The sequence below is a fragment of the Delphinapterus leucas genome, chromosome 12, assembly GCF_059928025.1.
Source record: "Delphinapterus leucas isolate spDelLeu-1000000601 "Yukka" chromosome 12, BTC_Dleu_Yukka2, whole genome shotgun sequence".
Classification (NCBI taxonomy): domain Eukaryota; kingdom Metazoa; phylum Chordata; class Mammalia; order Artiodactyla; family Monodontidae; genus Delphinapterus; species Delphinapterus leucas.
Window position 1 is genome coordinate 70,295,786 of NC_143140.1, and position 15,496 is coordinate 70,311,281.

The 15,496-nt window shown below is 39.7% G+C and overlaps 1 protein-coding gene across 1 annotated transcript; it reads right to left on the reverse strand.

Moving 5' to 3' along the window:
* Positions 1-505: 505 nt before the first annotated feature.
* On the reverse strand, positions 506-14,606 carry IL22RA2 (interleukin 22 receptor subunit alpha 2). The gene is made up of 5 exons (XM_089922039.1): positions 13,877-14,606; positions 10,194-10,329; positions 7,647-7,825; positions 1,979-2,145; positions 506-999 (listed from the first exon to the last, which is right to left on the reverse strand). Exons 1-5 carry the CDS (start codon positions 13,935-13,937, stop codon positions 850-852), a joined length of 693 nt encoding a protein of 230 aa, XP_089778165.1. The 5' UTR covers positions 13,938-14,606; the 3' UTR covers positions 506-849.
* Between the last annotated feature and the right edge of the window lie 890 nt (positions 14,607-15,496).

Below are 15,496 nucleotides of genomic sequence, written 5' to 3' on the forward strand. Positions count from 1 at the left end.
AAGATACATTCTTCTCAGGCAATATTAAAAAACAAACAAAAACAGAAAAGAAAACCTTAATGTGAGTATGTGTTAAATGAAGGAAATTGTACTGAGTAGGCATCCTTTGGTATTTAGATGTTATTGCTGATAAACTTAACCTAGATATTAATCCAGAGATCATGAGAGGCTTTTTTTCAAATATTATTCTTATTTACATAGAACAGAATTTAAAAGAAAATATTGGTTCATTAAGTAAGAATATTATATAATAGAAAATGAATGTATGGAAAGTATATTCATATAAAATAGAAATGTATGGGAAAATGCTCATTCACATAAAAATTCCACTTATGTGAAAGTTGAAATATCTATGTCAAGTTAACTGTCAATAGATAGTGAAAAAGGATTGCATCAGGATTGCTTGTCTGTGATGCTATTTTAAAAAATTCATTCAACATTTAAAAACATGCCTACTGCTCCTTGGTTCTTTAATTTTTACTTAGCTGACTTAGAAGAATGGAGATTATGTTAGAGATGTTACAGTCAGAAATAAAGTTCTGTATTTCACAGAGCCCTTTTTTTTCTGCCTCTTCTTTAAATTCTAATGTTTTTCTGTTTTTTTTGCAGAGGGGAACTTCTTAAATTTAGTTTACAGATAAAATATAAAGGAAGAAAGAATGATTAAACAAAGAGGTGAAGTATAACGGTGAACATTGCATTAAGAATATATAAAAACTAACTAGCACAACATTGTAAATCAACTATATTTCAGAAAAAAATATATATATATAAACAACTTTCAATGAGATTCTTCAAAACGAGCTGTCCTATTCTCAGAGAGTTTGGATTGCCGCTCTGCAGAGCACTTCAAGGACTTTCCACACATCTCTCTTGGCTTCTCTGACTTCTTCTGTCTAATGTGGGCTGATACATTTCAGCCACTATACAGTAACCAGTGTGAGGTGTTAGAGCTTCAATTTCAACAACTCTGTGAGCTCCTTCATATACCTTTTGCTCCTACACACAAGGGGGAAAAATGAGATGATAAATGGTTTCCAGTAAGTCATTGACTTGCTCTATTTTTGATAAAACTAAGTTGTTCATGACCAGTTTAGATGGGCCGTAGGGTTTCTTCCAAGACACATCCTCCTTCTCCAGAGTCCTAGCTCACAGGCTGAGAAAGGGACAGGTCACATGGCTGTGGAGGAACCACATGACTTCTCCCTAGTGATGCTGATTGACTGACCCAGTGGTCAGAGTCTCTTTTTTAAGAATTTGAACTGTGCAGTGAGGAGAATGGAGTAGATTTGGGGACAGTTGTAGACATGTGGCATGTGACCACAGAGAAACAGAGTGAGATTCTTTACACCTTGCTTCTCCATTTCTCCTTCCCAGTGACTGCAAAGCCTGGCAGCTCTTTATTTCTTGCTTCTGGCTGTTGTAAGATTGATCATTACCTCCGAGTAAAAATCCTCCTCTCCCCTCCACTTTTCTATTTGAACCAGTTTGAATGGGTTTCTGTTTTCTACAGCCAAAGGAACCCTGTCTTAGATGGACACCAAAACAAAGGAACAGTCACCAAACCAAAATAAAGTCGCCAATGGAGGATTATAATATCAGAGCAAAACTGGCACTAATATATAATGCTCTGATCCAAAAGCCACTTTAAAATAAGGTGTGTAAAGTCCATAAAAATGAATATTTGTGACAATCAAATGGAATTAAATATTGTTAATACCAATCCTTAGATATGCAGGGAAAATCAAAAGGAAACCAGCTGAGTGACGGAAAAGGTGCAAACACACGTACACACAATTCTGATGGCGATGGTAACCACTAATTGCTTATCAATGAGGGTGAAAGTGAGAAGGAACTAAAAAACGATAAGGAAAAATAAGAGGGGATAGAGTAGCAAAAGACAGGACTTATTTTATGGCTAAAATGTTGCTTAAACAAACAAAAAAAAAACCAAACTAATCTATTCATCTGAACTTACCTTTTCCAGTGAATTGTTAATTACAAAGACTCGGTATACTAGCCCATAGTATTCCATTGATACGTTTTTTCTTTTTTGGTCCCTGTATGGTAAGTTGGGAGCATGGAGATTCACCAACAAAGATCCATTAACTTGGGTTATATTCATGAATGGAGGATCTATTTTTGCTGAGGAAAAATAGGAAAATTTGACAATATCACCCAAAAATGTAATATTTCATATGGACACATTATGCATAATAACAAATCATTATTAAGCTCAGGGATCTGGCAAAAATCATTATGAAGAGATACTGCTAACACCTAAAGTATAGATATCTGAGAAGTTTCTTTGCAGATAATTCTTTATTTGCAAAGACATATATTCTGAAGCAGCTTTAAGAGGACTTTTATCAGTCATTTCCACAGCCTGTGGTGATTGTTTTGGAAAACGAAGTATAAAAAGTTATTTGGGTGAAGATCTTAGTGTAAGGCCAATAGTTTGTAGGTCCTTAAAGATGTAAAATTTCAAAGCAGCTTGAAAATCATTTGAAGACTTGTTGCTATAAAATTATTTCAACAGAATTATGTTATATACTATGGAATAGCAGGAGAAGGATCAAGAGAGAATTTTTGTTTCTTGTCTTTGGTATCAATAATCAGATGATCGTTAACTAGGAAAGAAAACTAAATAAATTAATAGTCACTTTAATTTCCCCCAGATTAACTATGGTAATTCTAAATGATTTAATTCGTTAATGGGTTTTGTTGTTGTTTTCTTGTTCGGCGTTCATTATGTATTTTTAGTTTGTAGATACATATCTTTTATAATTCTTGAAAACTAGCCATGGTCAATCAACTTAGAGATAGATAGAGACAGAGATATACATGCTTTTATTCTAGAATTTCAGTTCAACATCTGTTAGCATTTCTCATTCGATTTTCCATATGTCATTTTCTTTCTCCATCTTTTTTTTCTCAGTGGAGTATTCTGAAGGGTTTCTTCAGAGCTGTCTTCCAGTCCATCAGTTTACTACTTTGTCATGTCTAAACTGATCTTTAACCCCCCAAATCAACTTTTTGAATTTCAATGATTATATTTTTTTCATTTCTATGAGCTCTATTTGGGTCTTTTTCAATCTATTTGGTCTGAGTAATATTTTGTCCTTTGATTATGTTTTTATTCCCTCTGTTACTTCTTTAAGTTATTTAATTTATTATCTGCTTCCAATACTACAAAACCTTGAAGCACTGGTCCAGCCAGTACTTGTTTCTTCCAACCTTGCTTGTGTTGATCTGCTTCCTTGTGTTTTTATTGTGAACACATGTTGAAAGTTGATGCTTTCTTTTTTGTTGTTTAGTTAGAATTTTAAAATTTTAAATACACTTTTTATCAACTTATAAGATAGATACAGACAAATAAATCGTGAGGATATGGCTCAACAAATCTTTACAAATAAACACTCCTGTATAGCTACCATCCAGAACAAACAACAGGACATCACCAACACCCCAGAAACCTCCTTCACCTTTCCTCCAATTACTTAACCCCAGAGGATAACCACAATTTTCCTAACTTTTATCGCCATGTACATTCATTTTTGGAATCATACAATATACACTTTTTTGTGTGTCTGCCTTGTTTCACTCTTTCACTTTTATTTGTATATGTATAATTATGGGCTGAATTGTGCCTCTCGTCAAATTCATAGGATGAAGGCCTAACACCCAGTACCTCAGAATATGACTGCATTTGGAGATAGGGTCTTTTTTAAAAAAGCATATGGCTTTTTAAAAAATGAAGTCATATGTGTGGTATGGGTGGTCCCTAATCCAATATGACTGGTGTCCTTATAAGAAGACACATACAATTGAGCACAGAGGGATGACCATGGAAGGACACAGCAAGAAAGTGGCCAAGGAGAATGGCTTCAGAAGAAACCAAACCTGTGGACACCTTGATCTTGGACTTCCAGTCTCCAGAAGTGTAGGAAAATAAATTTCTGTTGTTTAAGCCACCAAGTCTGTGGTATTTTGCTATGGTAGCCCTGGCAATCTAAAGTCTATACATCTATCCATGTTGCATGTATCAGGAGTGTGTTCTTTCGGGGCTTCCCTGGTGGCTCAGTGGTTAAGAATCCGCCTGCCAATGCAGGAGACACAGGTTCGAGCCCTGGTCCGGGAAGATCCCACATGACGCGGAGCAACTAAGCCCATGCGCCACAACTACTGAGCCTGCGTGCCACAACTACTGAAGCCTGTGCACCTAGAGCCTGTGCTCCTCAACAAGAGAAGCCACCGCAATGAGAAGCCCGCACACCACAATGAAGAGTAGTCCCACTCGTCGCAACTGGAGAAAGCCCGTGCACAGCAAAGAAGACCCAGTGCAGCCAAAAATAAGTAATAAAATAAATAAATAAATAAATAAATAAATATATATATAAAGAATGCTATAAAAACATTTTAAAAAAAGAGTTTTTTCTTTTGATTGTTGTGTGGTATTTAATTGTATGAATAACACAATTCATCCATTGTGTTATTCACAGACTTTTAGGTTGTTTCTAGTTTTTGGATATTCTGAGTAAAGTAGCAGGAACATTCTTGTATATGTCACTTGAGAAACATTCATTTTGTTGGGAATATAACTAAGAGTGGAATTTCTGGGTGACAGAGTTTATATATGTTTAGCTTTTGTAAATTCTGCCATTTCCCCACAGTAGATACACCAATTTATATTCCCTTCAGCAGTGTATGAAAGTTCCCATTTTTTTCACATTCTCTCTAATACTTGGCATTATTATTTTTAAAAAGTTTAATTTTGGCCATTCTGGTAAGTGTGTAGTACCAATTTATTGTGTTTTTAAGTTGCATTTCCCTGATGACTAATGGAATTTCATAAGTTCATTGGCCACTTGAATATTCCCTTTTGTGAAAAGCCTGTTCAAGTCTTTGCCCATTTTTTAAATTAGTTGTCTTGTCTTTTTATTATTGATTTGTAAAAGTTCTTTGTACATTCTGGACATAGTCCTTTGTCCCAAACATGCACTGTGAATATTTTCTCTCTATGGCTTGCATTTTCAACAGGGTGCCAAGATCATTCAATGGGTAGAGAATACCTTTTCAACAAATGATGCTGGGACATATGTATAGCCATATACAAAAGAATGAAGTTGGACCCTTACCTCACATCATATATAAAAATGAACTCAAAATTGATCAAAGATTTAAATGTAAGAGCCAAAACTATAAAACTCATAGAAGAAAGCTTAGGATAAATCTTCATAGCCTTGGGTTTGGCAAAGAATTCTTAGATATGACCCCAAAAGCATGAGTAGCAAGAGAAAAAATAGGTAGATTGGACTTCACCAAAGTTAAATACTTTGGGGCTTCAAATGGCACCACCGAGAAAGTGAAAAGACAAATCACAGAATGGGAGAAAATATTTGAAAATCATATATCTGATAAGGTAATGGTGTCCATAATATACAAAAAACTTAAAACTCAGTAATTAAAAGACAAATCATTCAATTTAAAAATGGGCAAAGTATCTGAACGGACAATTTTCCAAGGGAGATATGCAAATGGCCAATAAACACATGAAAAGATGCTCGACATCACTAATCATCAGGGAAATGCAAAGCAAAATCACATGAGATACCATTTCACATGCACTAGGATTGTTATAATCAAAAGGTGACATAGTGGCGCTAAGGATGTGGGGAAATAGGAACCCTCATACACTGCTGATGGGAATGGAAAATGGTGCAGCTGCTTTGGAAAACAGTCTGGTAGTTTCTCAAATGATTAAACATACAGTTACAGGGTGACCGAGTGATTCCACTCCTAGGTATATACCCAAGAGAAATAAAAACATGTCTACAAAAAAACTTGTACATGAACATTTATAGGAGCTCTATTCACAGGAGCTAAAATGTGGAAACAACTCAAATATCCATCAACTGAGGAATGGATAAACAAAATGCAGTATATCCGTGTACTGCAATATTATTCAGCCACAAGAAGGAACGAAGCACTGATACATGCTACAAAATGGACAAACCTTGAAAACATTATGCTAAATGAAAGGAGCCAGTCACAAAACATCACATATTATATGATTCTATTCATATGAAATATCAAGGTGAGGGAACTCTTTAGAGACAGAAAGTAGATTAGTGGTCACCTAGGGCTGAGAGGCTAAAGGAGGGAGAGAATAGGAGGGTGATAGCCAAAGAGTATGGAGTTTCTCTTTTGTGGTGATGAAAATGTTCTAAAATTGACTATGGGTGATGGTTGTACTTATCTGTGAATAGAGTAAAAAATTATTGAATTGTACACATTATATGAGTAATCGTAAGGGATGTGAATTTTATCTCAATAAAGCTGTTTAATAAATCTAGGTGGAGGCAATGCCCATACACTTGATCCTTAATTCTTCTGGGTTATAACAACAATATTTTCAAAGAATTGGAAGTTGAGGCTGCCTCCTGAAGGTTGGGATCTCTTTATGCCATTTAACCAACAAGGAGGAAATGCGGTACTTCTGTTGTCTAGGGTGACTGGTTCCAATTATCAAAGGGAAATAGAATTATATATACAGCGGGGTCAAGTATGCTTGGTATCCTTGGAGGTGCCTCTTAGATCTCCTATATTCAGTGATAAAAATTAATTTAAGACTATGTTAAGCTAATATGAAAAAGATCAAAAGGACTCAAACTCCTCAAAAATGGAAAGTTGAGATGCTGGCTGAAAAGAAAGAGAACGTTGAGTTAAATCATGAGAAAAGCAGTTATAAATATTAACTACAGCTTCATGACTAGTTGCCATTGTGAGGACTGTAGTAAATACCCATATTTTCTGTCTTGTTATGCATATCTTTGTACATATACATTAAACTTTTTTTCTCATACCCTTTGTCTATTTTTTTTTTTTTTTTGCGGTACGCAGGCCTCTCACTGTTGTGGTCTCTCCCGTTGCGGAGCACAGGCTCCGGGTGCGCAGGCTCAGCAGCCGTGGCTCACGGGCCCAGCTGCTCCGTGGCATGTGGGATCTTCCCAGACCGGGGCACAAACCCATGTCCCCTGCCTCGGCAGGTGGACTCCCAACCACTGCGCCACCAGGGAAGCCCCTTATATAAGGTCTGCTGGCAATGGCTCCATTTATAATTTACATCATAGATTATAGTATATTATTCTGACATTATGACTAAATTAGAAGAATATACATCATTGAGAAATGGATACAAGAGAGCACTTTTTGTCTCCTCTTTTGGACAGGTGACTAAAAGTCTTAATTTCCTCAATAGAAAATTTTTCTAATGTGTATTTTCAAGAACTTCACCGTCATGCTTAGGAATAACCCCATATGGCTCCTTTTCTGCTATCTAAAAATACTTCTTTTTTCTAGCAGGCAACACCCTGGCAGTGGGATAGAATGTCAGCTCTGAATCAGAGGCAGCCAAATTTGAATTCTGAGACCTGGGCTACTACTAAAGTTTCTGTGCCCTGACTTCCTGGGCTGTAAATGAGAATAGTAAAAGCCATCTGCTAGAGCTGTTCTGAGAATGACATCAAGTGAGACGATGGTGTGGACCTCACCAAAGCACAGGGCCTGGTAGCTAGCTAACCATGCTCCATGAGGGCTATTCAAGGGCAGGAAAAGCAAATGCAAAGAAACTCCATGGAACTCACTTTCCCACCAGGGAGAGAACCGCTGTGTCATGGTCCAGCCTGAGTGGACCCCAGCCAGGGTCGTCCTCACTCTCCCGTAGTAAGGTTCCCATATGTCTGACGTTTCATTGGTAAGGTCACAGAAGAACTCTCGAATACCCCAGCAGTCCTCTTTATTTTTCCATTGTCTCTGTCCATACCTATAGAAGGGAAAAGACAAAAATCTGCATTCCTTTATTCCACTGAAGGAGTCTTCAGTTTTTTCAGTCTATTCAGTTTTCAGACTGGCTGAAATTTGTCCTCCAATATCAGCACCACTGTGAAAGCTGACAGCTGTTCTTAAGTATCTTTAAAAGTTTTAAATTAATTTAAGTGCTTTCAAAGTGCTATCTCGTTGAAATATAAACTCAAGCTTGATACCTTCTGTAACACTAGCATGAGGGTTTTTGGATTTTTAGTACTTAGTGAAGTTTTTCTTCTGTGGTCTGAACCAACTTCCATTTTTGACTACGAGCTCTCCATGTCCTTCAGGCTCCTGAGGTTTCAACACTTGTGGTTTTCCTCACTTCTTATCAGCTTGCTGTTGAGTAACGTGGCTGATTCTGACAAGTTGCTACCACTTTTCATCTCAGGTGACACTTACCCAACACATAACATCAATCTCTTATTTGACAACTGAACAAGGTTGTAGGAAGGGCTCTTTAAGGGGTTTTGTAATTAGAGGCTGGGAGAGAATGGGGAGAACCCAGGAAGAAAAGGTAATGAGGCAAAGCGCCAGATACATGGATTCAGCCTAAGACTGTGGGATGGTGTAACAGCAAAAGGGAGGATTAATGCTTCCTTTCCTTACCAGTCACAAATCAAAGAAAATGCAATAAGATGATGGTGGGAACAGAGCAGGAATTAGAGGCTGGGGAGAAAGCTTCCAAAATATTTGTTGAAGGACTTGAAATATAACTTTTTAGCCATATAATGAAGAGCATTGCTGATGTCTGTACTCTGTAAACTATATGCTGACAGCAGTTTCATTATATCAGAAGACACCATAAGAGCAGAACCAACAACATATATTAAGCACAATTTAATGTTTTCTAACTCTTATTAGACATTGCCTTTGCTAGCTGAATTTAGCTGTAATGACTGGCTTCTTTTTTAGTGTAATACTTCATTTTTTGTCCTATCCTAAATGGGACAAAAACTGTCAGTAGACCCATGAGAACTGGATAGACCCAAAACGAAAAATTTTGAAAACATAAATCTGCATTGTGCTATTGAAAATATCACATAGGTAGGAATGGATCCAGGTATTCTGAAATTTATACAAATTTAAGAGCTCTATTTAGGAAAAAGAATTACAACTATGAAATTTTTCCATGGGGCCCTAAAGTTTAATCTTCATTAATTTCATGGAAAAACAACGTCTAATCCACTGTTTATGTTGAACCATAAATAGGCCCACTTTGGATATGTTTATACTGCCTACAGGGGAAATATAAAAAGATCACCAATCCCCACTTCCTACAGGGAAGCATTTCCAACGACGCACAAATCTGTTTCTGGAGTGGAGAAATCTTTATTGTAAAGATTTGTGAAGTTTACAGTTGCTACACAAAATATGTTGAGAAAAGCAGCAGTTAAAGACTGAGAAACTTCTGGAAATAGTCCTTTGAAGTTAGTGAGAGCTTGATAAATGGAAAAATCTGACTTTGGATCTACCCCATGCTGGAGAGACATGAAGGAATTTATGGCACAAAAATTGCTACTTTGGTCCATAGCTACAACTAATCTTCTGAATTTCTGAATAGAAAATCATAAAAGCTAAACTATAATATCTCCTGTCTCATGTTCAGCCAGAATCTCAATCTATGTAAGAGAAGGAAGAGCTTCAACTCCTATCTGCATACTCCCACCCCCAGCCCCCTGAACAGAGATGTGTGAAGGGGAAAACCTGCCATTTGCAAATCAGGAGCTTCTGTTTCCAGGCCTCAATCCAGGAAAGGAGTGGATTATATCTGAATTTTGGCAACGATCCACTAGAATTTGTCTGAAGATCACACAGGAGGAACATGCCTCAGCGTGTTCCAATTTGCATTCATGCTTACAGGAGGTGTTTATTTTTGAAAAGAATTTTCTAAATAGTAAACCCACTCTAAAGAAATGACCTTCAAATTGAAAATGTAGTTTACACACTCACATCCATGTGTCCCACAACTTCTTTTTCAACTATCAATAGCGTCAATTTAATTGACGACCTATTAGGTGCTAAACAAGTCGCTTCTAACATTCAGTGGACAAATGTGTATTGAGAGTCTCTGTTGTGAAGCCAAAGGCTGACCCTGTGAAGTCTCAGCGCTGGGTCTCTGAGGGATGAAGTATCTCCCGTCACAGACTACACGTCATCATGCATTTTGTGTCACCTTCAGGGAAGACACACTCCTGCCCCCACCTCTGCTTCTTCTCAACCCTTCTGAAACTGACAAAAGTTCAGATCCTAACACTCCATCGCCTTCTAGAACATGGAATCTTAGTGGCCATCTCTACTAGCTGGAGGAAGCTCAGATTACTTACGTTTTATACTGCACAAAATAGATACTGCTGTTGCCGGGACAAGCCCGCCCAGGCTGCCAGTGCAAAATGTTGTGAAAATTTTGGGACTGAAAATGTACTCGTTGAGGTTTCAGAGACTCGTGGGCTGGCTGAGTTTCTAAAACAATAAGAAACAGAGCAACACTGAACACTGATATGAGCACCATCGTTATTAGCCATAATTTTCAATGTAATAATACCTGCATCAGGATTCCTTGAAATAGTTGCTACAGGTGCAGATGGTGGAAGTGGAGCCCAGAAATCAACATTTTTGATCTTTGATGTGATGATTTTGATGCATGCTAAAGTGTCAGGACAGTTGTGATCCAGACTATAAAAACATACGTGATAAACTCCCACCCCACTCCTAAGCTGGAGAGGAAGTAACAGCAGTGAAAAGATAGTATTGTCCTTAATTCCAGCCCTGGTGGTGATGGAACGTAATGACTGAGATGAAGGCCACTTTGCCCACCTTCCTAGGAGACCCGGCGTTACTGCTCCTCTGAGGCAAGCTTTCGCCTGGATTCTGTTCTGCCTCCAGGACCTCAGCCTGGAACTCATTCCTCCTTTCTCTGGTTCTTGCTTCATCTCTTCTTCCTACTTCATTGTCCTCCACCTCTCTCAGCTGACCTGGCTTTATTGCATGTAGGCGGGTTCCACTCCTGAGTGGATGCTCTTACCTGCCTGCATCCTGGTTCCAAGTGCCCGAGCATAACTGCTCAGGTGGAATGGTCCGGGCTGTGGAGGGAAACTGCCCAAGGGCTTGCCATGGAACCCAGCATTCCCGAGAAGAGTCTCGACAGGAGTCACGGCAGGAAGGGGGATAATTTCGCACTGGCGTAGTTTGTGCTTTCTTGGTCAATTCATGCGACATGAGAGCTCAATCTCACCTACATTCAGTCCACTGGAGGCAAGAGACCTTTGACAAAATTTTATTCTAGGGTCTGAAGGAAACCAGAATATATTGCCCCCAAATGTGTCTCTTTGACATAAAAATTATTTTGAGCTGAAGGCCATTAAGAAGCAGCAAATGCAGGAAAAGCTCTCTTGACCTCCCCCTTTTTCCGCCTAAAGGCAGGATATATAAGGCTGGCCAAAAATTTCGTTCGGGTTTTTGGTAGGCTCTCGCGGAAAGACCCGAACGAACTTTTTGGCCAACCCAATAAAGTCTCCTTCTACTTTACTGGAGGCAGATTCTTATCAGCCCAAAGAAGGCACCAGAAGAATCTGCAAATGAAACTTACTCCATTAGTTTTCTCCCACGTATTTACTTTCCCACAGTTTCCTCCCTTGGAAGACTAAAACTGCTTTCCCCTGTCCTGTCATGTTCCTACAGGTGTATCGTGCTTAGCTGAAGGTGCCACAGAAACTGGAATTCTAAGCCGCCAGTTTGAGTGTCTCTTCATACAGGACCCCCCGGTGTTGAGAGCTGCACGCATGAATAAACTGTTTTATGAATCTGCCTTTTTGTTAAGGAGTCCTAGCCGACTTTTTTATTGAACAAATTTGACATGTAACGTTGTGTAAGTTAAGGAAAAAAAAAAAAAAAAGAGTCCCAGCTGAAAACCTAACATGGACAGAGGTAAAGCTTTGCCTCTCTAATAGGCCCAAAGTTTCTGCTAAGCGATAGGTGGTGGGCAGGAGAAGTGAGGAAGCACATCCCCTGTCTTTTTCTCGTCTTCTACCACTTGCCCCCTGGTTTCTCCAGAGTGACCTCCTTCCTCCTGGTCCACCATGCTTGGAATGGCCCCATCTGAGGTCTCTGCCGTGGCCATTCCATTTTCCTAGAATACCCTTCCCAGGTTTTCCACATGCCTCATTTCTTCATCTCCTTTAGGTCTTTGCTCAAATATCATTAAGATGGAAGCAAATTCTCCTAAGCCCATGGTCTCAGCTCTGAACATTCAAGATGTGTTATTTTCCAATGAATGGGGCTGTTTCCTTAGGTAGTTATTTTTACCAACCAAATAGTGTCATACTGTTATTTGGTTTTTGTTTTTTTTATTTTTATTTTTGGACCTCCTTCAGTGCATCAAGTGGTGATGTGTACTTGGAAAGAGTCAAATGCCACCATTGGTTTTGTTCACCCAGATCACTACCCGATCAATCGTATTTAGCACATAAAATTGTACTTAGCAGAAGTTTTCAGGAGGTGACAAGCATGCACAGTTTCCGGAAGATCCTTCCTAGAGTCGATTTTCTATCCTGAACATAGATAGTCCAGTGTCCTTTACCTCGTCTGTCTTCAGATTTCTTCTCTCATTTTTGTAACACCACTGCTAACCTCCATCAAAGAAAATAGCAATCCCTCTGTAGCAGACACAGAGGGGATTTTACTTGTCTTCACTGAGTCTGCCCAGCTCATCTGTGCAAAAGGTATTATTGCGGTCTTCCTCTTACAGACCAAAATCCAAGCCTTGGAGAAGTAAAAGAGCTGGTGCAGCTGCAGACGGTGGGGCTGATTTTGTAACCAGCCTGTCTGGCCCTGGAGCCTGCCTCTCACCCGTCACAGCAAATCAACAGAAGAGCCTCAGGAGAGAGGAGCTAATGGAGGAAGCAGAGCAACGAGAGGCTGAAGATATTCCTTCTTCTTTCCCTCTGCCTCCTCCGGCCTTCATTCATGAAGGCCGGCCTTCATTCATCACTGAACGTATTTGAACCTTAAATGTATATCAGGCCCTGTGCTCAAAGCTTTACATCTTCTTTCATTCTCACAACCACCCAATAAGGTAGGTATTTTTATTAGTACATTTTACACGTGGGGAAGCTGAGGTCTAAAGAAGCTGTGTATCTTGCCCATATGGTTACAGGTCTGGTAAGATGCAGAGCCGAGGTCATTTGGGTACCACTTGAATTCCTGCCGTATTCTGCTAATTGAGTTCTTGGTCTGACCAAAGACCAAAGTCATAGTCTACTCAGATCCACACATTTCTGGGAAATGGAGGATTGAATTGTTTTTATGTTATCAGTCACTGGGCAACTGTACAGTCTTGTGAAAGTTACTTGAGACACTTATACTGAGAGGTACCCATCTGTTAACTGGGGGTCCTAATGACCTTGCTCAGAGGTATGTTGGGATGATAAGATGCCCTCTGCTCTTGAAGAGTTCTCCATAAATACCAACAGCAAATTCTCACATGTTGTTTATTTATGGTCTATTCTGTGCTAGACACTGCTCTAAGCACTTGTCATGTATTAGCTCATTTAATCCTCACAGTGACCTACAATCCCCACCTTACAGATGAAGTAATTGAGGCAGAGGGGCTTTAAGCTAATTGCCCCAGTTTTTCTAGATAATAAAATGGCAGAGTTGAAGTCCAGATTCAGGCAGTCTGGCTTAGGAGCTATGCTGGTAACCAGTATGCTATCTTGTCCTTGAAGGCGAAAGAAAGGCTAAGGAGACAGAGAGGGGTGTGTGTTTGTCCTGTGTGAAGTTTTTGCACCCACAAGAGCGCCTCCTCTTTAGTAGCTACTCGTGAAGTCCGCATGCAGTTATTCAGGCTGCAGAGAGAAATAGACCCCATGTCTGTCCAGACCAGTTAGTGACAGGAGAAAGCTGAAATTTTTACAAAGCCCAGAAATGCACCACGGCCATGTCTAACAGTCCCCTTGAGCAGACTCAGATGACAAAGCTGTGAGCAATTAAAAAGAAATGAAGCACTTACCTACCACACCAGGCAGGAGGACACCGCTGAGGAAGCCTAGAAAATAACATTTAGGTGTCATGGTTGCGAGTGTGACTGGTCAGGCGACCAGCGTTCCCCTCAAGGGGAGGACAGCTCTGGACAGGAGAGGAAACTCGAATCGTCCCACTCAACATCCCCTTTTGGTTGTAACCATGGTTCTTGAAGCAAATACAATTTCATTTTGTTCATAAATTATATTGTATTATAATTTGGGGGTAATAAGTATTAAGAATCATTTCAGAAAACATTTGCTGTTAAGTCACTTTGATGTGGACGCTTGTTTTTTTGAGAGCTTTGCTAGCTGAGAAAAGGCAAAACACTGAGGATGGGTGGCCCGGAGGGCAGGTAGGGTGAGGAATTATGCAAGATGCTCGCAGATGAGTGAAGGAGGCCTTCGGGGATTCTGGCAGAGAGGGCAGAGGGGCTGCCAGGGTGATTCTGAGTAAAGGGCTTGGCAGTTGCAATGATCAGGGCCTCTGGCAGTGGTTCAAGCAGGTGGGGTCTCTGGTTGATTCTTCCTTTTCTTGCTTTCATGGAAGCTCCTTGAGTAACCTCCCTGGTGTAGACCTCATACCCTCTGCCCCCTCAGCCTCTCTGCAGGGCTCCCTCCCGCACGCCACAGCCGCCCCGGTCAATGGGCCCCACTCAGCTCATGCCTCTTCCTTTTCCATTCCTGCCCTCGGTTTCCAGCAACCTAGCTGATAAAGATTTTGAGCCCGTCAAACCAAGTAATTCCTTAAAAGGATGAATGCGGGGGCAATGTTCATTTTGAACTACATTAAATCTTTGTCCTATCTTCTTTTCTAATCAAACTAGGTCATCTGTTCTTTGCCCATGATTCACTACGTCAGTTTTATTACCAAAAAAATTTTTTTGTACCACATGATTTTAAAGACACTAAAATTATACATTAAAGCACAAGAAAGTCATAAAGATTGTTTTAAAGGGGCTTTTCGGGTCAAAAGAAGAAATATATGCTGGTTTCTTTTTCCTCTTGGGTAGTCAAACTTTCAAGTTCTTGGTAGAATAGCCCCTTTAGTAAGGAACAGTGATGGTTGCTGAGCAGTACTAATTAATCAATAATTATTTAAGTATTAATTAAGTCAAGAACATATATTTGCCACCCTACCACGTGCTAGGCATTCTTCTCAGCAGCAAGGATGCAGCAGCAAATAAAATAGACATTGCCCTACCCACCCAAACCAGACTTCTAAAGGGGGAAGTAGACATACTTCCCCAGCAGGATGGAGGGCATTTCCCAGTGCCGTTGTGCTGGGTCAGACTTCTGAATCCAAACTCCTTATCTCCTCCAGGTGAAGTTTCCATTGCTTCTAAGCTGGCTTAGGCTTTCAAAGAAGAAACAAGCAGCCTATCTTAGGAGCCCTTTGCCCCTTCTGGGGACTCCTTGTCTCCTAGCCTCCTCAGCATCGTCCTTCATCTCCTTGCTCATGTTAGCCACTGAACTCTAGACTTTTCATTCACCTTGGTTTTAAATGGGGAATAGAAATCTGGGTTTGAACTATCGATGTTCAATATCTTTAATGCCAAGAGCTTATGTTTTGGAGCAACCAAATTGCTTCAAATTCCAGTTAAGAAAAA